This window comes from Mangifera indica, chromosome 4, assembly GCF_011075055.1.
Source record: "Mangifera indica cultivar Alphonso chromosome 4, CATAS_Mindica_2.1, whole genome shotgun sequence".
In the NCBI taxonomy this organism is placed as follows: Eukaryota; Viridiplantae; Streptophyta; class Magnoliopsida; order Sapindales; family Anacardiaceae; genus Mangifera; species Mangifera indica.
In genome coordinates, this window is record NC_058140.1 from 3,752,782 (window position 1) to 3,756,350 (window position 3,569).

The 3,569-nt window shown below is 31.9% G+C and overlaps 1 protein-coding gene across 1 annotated transcript; it reads right to left on the reverse strand.

The window, feature by feature from the left end:
- Positions 1 to 1,473: 1,473 nt before the first annotated feature.
- LOC123213504 (purple acid phosphatase 8-like) lies at positions 1,474 to 3,569 on the reverse strand. Its single transcript, XM_044632956.1, is given in 8 exon segments — positions 1,474 to 1,680; positions 1,683 to 1,837; positions 1,910 to 1,977; positions 2,058 to 2,186; positions 2,323 to 2,450; positions 2,598 to 2,705; positions 2,908 to 3,064; positions 3,310 to 3,569. Coding segments are annotated over 8 exon segments (996 nt in total). The 5' UTR covers positions 3,505 to 3,569; the 3' UTR covers positions 1,474 to 1,624.

Sequence of the window (3,569 nt, forward strand, 5' to 3'; positions counted from 1 at the left end):
ATGCAAATGAAATTACAAAGTGTACGAGCAAGGGTTTTGATTAGAGAGAAGAATTTGCGAGTAAATAGCTCAAAACTAATTTGCTCTCAAATATATGAAAGTTTTTGGTGGCAAAAGTTTTTTTCGAACAAATTTGATTGGGTTTATATAGGGGAAAATAAGGAAAGTTACCGTTGTGCGCAAAGAATAGTCGTTTTAGTTTTCCAGAAAACGCACAATTTGGTTGACTGGATGTAATTCGGTCAACCGGATGTGCTGTGGCACTCCTGTGGTGCCTACGTGGCACTAGCCGTTAAAAAAATTCAAACCAAAATTCGGTCGACTGAATTTAATTCGGTTGACCAAATTTTTGGAAGCCAAAATACATGGCTTCTGGACAATTCGGGAGCTGATTCAGTCGGTCAAATTCGGTCAACCAAATTTTATTGTATTTTACCCCCTAAATTTTTAAAAATTCATTTGACCCCTAAAACTTTGAAAAGTGACAATTTAACCCATTTTTGAAAATTCTTTCAAAACCAACTTTAAGATATGAAAATGCAGTTCACAAAACTTCATCATTTTAAATAAATTAATAAACTTTAGTGAAAAAATTGGCTTAACCCAATAAGTTTGAAAAACGACATTTTAACCCAAAATATGAAAGATATGAAAGTGAGTTTTCAAGTGAGCTATCCCATGCAAATAAATATTCTAATCAAAATGAATGCTTCAAATTACAAACATGTCTATCTAAACTTGAGTTTTACTTCAAATCTTCAAGAATTCTTCACTTGAGTCTTGTCTTTATTTTCATCTTGAAACTCCTTCAAGTGCATTAGATAAATTCTTGCAATCTAAACTCACACTCAAGTAAAATTATTAGTTAATATGTTAAGGGATATATTAGTTTGTTATCATCAAAATAAGAGCATAATGACTCTTTGAGTCAACATGAATTGTGCTAGAACTTCACCAAAACGAATATTTTAGCTTATTTTGAATCCTTAAATGGATCTATATACCTTTACACTCTATTGTCTTGTCTATTAAGAAATAAATCATCGGGTTTTGCCATATATCTATCTCCACATGGTTTTCGTTCAGGAAATTCATTTTGACATCCATTTGTCAAATCTTATATTCATAGTATGCAACAATTATAAGTATAATTCAAATAGACTTTAATATTGCAAATGGTGAAAATGTTTCATTATAATCAATGCTAAGTTTCTATGTGAAACCTTTTGCAACCACTTTTGTTTTATCGATATAGACGTTACAATCTACATTGGTCTTCTTCGTAAAAACCTATTTATACATTATGAGTTTTATGTTACCTTTTGCAACCAACCATGTTATATAGGTGTGCACATCAACATCTATTTAACAATTGTCTAAAATAATCAGGATATTTAGATAATTTTATCAATTATAACCATTGTATAAACAGTATGATTTTGAATTATGGTGGTTAATTGGATTCAGGACCTATGCCATTACAAAGGTCACAATTGATTTGATCAATTTCATCAATTAAAATACAACTAATATGAATAGTAGAAAACACCCATTGCATTACATCGACAAGTCCAAAACAAAGATTTGGAAAGAAAGATAATTATACAATCACCTAATTAGATATCTAAACAGAAGGGTAAAGGTGTTTGGAAGTGGACCATCTGTGCAAGACATTGCCAAAATGCCATAGAAAATTATATCAGTCTCTGTTTGGGTAATTTCGACCGACATGAAGCCTTGTCCATCATTATAAAACTTCATTTCCTTTGGATTCCACCATTTTACATCACCTCTCCATGCCTTTGATCCTCCTCCACTAGTTAAAAATTCAATTCCGCTGCACATATAAAAAACATAATTAGAATAATGTTATCAAATTTATATAGATAATTACGTATGAAAACATTACCTGTCAGTGCTACTGATGTGTTCCAAGCAATGGTCATGTCCATTGATGTAAAGATCGACATCATTTGCCTGGAGAATTTAACACAAAAATTAATTACTTGTTAATTAATTAGACTTAATAACAGAATTAAGCCTGAATGATTAATTACCTCAAGTATGGGAAGAAGTTGCAGAACAAGCTCTTGAGTGACACCATGATAGCCTGCACTTTTGATTGTGTGATGGCCTACTACTATCTTCCACTTGGCTGTTGATTTTTTTAGGGCTGAATCTACATCCTGCAATACAAATTATAAAATACACATGTGGGTATATATGTTATTAGATATTTATTTAATTAAATTTTCTCGATGAAAGGTCTTTTTTTCAATTAAATATTTGTAAATATTGTGATAAATTAGTTTGAAAGTTTACCTGTAGGAGATTTGAGAGGTATTGCTTTCTGGGTTCAATGCCACTCCAATCGTATGTCTCGCCCTCTGGCTCTGTGAAGTATTTATCAACAAAAGGAGTGGTATCCACAAAGAATATTTCTACAATTTCTGCCAACAAAATAAGAAAATAATTACAATAAGAAATTTAAAATACATTGAAATATTTAGTTAAAATAGTCATTAATTTGGACACATGTGGATTTCTGGATTATAAAAGGAATAGAAAGTTGTAAACGGGAGAGGTGCTTCTCTTACCGGAATTAACAATAAAAGATCTGTAGCAAATCCATCTGCTGTCTATTTCTTTAAGGATTGGACTCAATTGAGCCTCAACATTACCCCGATAATCATGATTTCCCAAAACTGTAACACAATAAATTTACAAAATTAGGGTCATTTTAAAATTAATTCAAAAATAAAATTAAGTTGTAAACAAATGAATAAATGTTATGTGATTGAATATTATTTTATATTCAATTTAAAATTACTTAATTAATTATTGACATATAATAAATACGTAATTATTTATATAATCTAAATGAGTATGTATAATTTTATATATTACCAGTGTACCACCGTTTCTGGAGGCTTGGAGCCGTGTATATTTTAACAAACGACTCAAAAAATGCATCATCATCCACACCAGTTAGTCCTTTATCATAGAAATTATCTCCAGTTGAGATTATAAAATCAATGTCCAGCTTTTCTCCAATTATTCCCATCTGCAAAAAGTTACTATGGTCAAGAAAAAAAGTAAATTCTAAAAGGAGATGAAAATAGAGCAATGTTTCTCTTTCTCATTATTTACGAAGCATGATAAACAGCTTCCGAGAATAATGCTTTAAATAGTGATGGATATTACTCTAGTGGCTTTCATCTTCTTATTTCTCTTTATTCTGTTACGTCAGGATTCGATAAGTGGGAAGAAGACAAAAATTTTGACAGAATATATTAATAGGATGATCACCTGGTGAGCAACTTTAGTTTGGTTGTAGAGTCCTCTTCTTCCCCAGTCTCCGACGACCAAAAAGCTAAGGGATCCATCGGCTTTGGGTGCATGTTCAAATCGCTGAAGCTCAGCTGAGCAGGGGCCAAAACACAATACAAGTAGAGCGGCAAGCATGAGAGCTAAGGCCATGGTTTTGTTCCGCTGAGCAGGCATGAGAAATATAGAGCGAAAGAAGGAACTTCGGCTTGGTGTTTGTGTGAGGAACTTCTAGGAAAAAC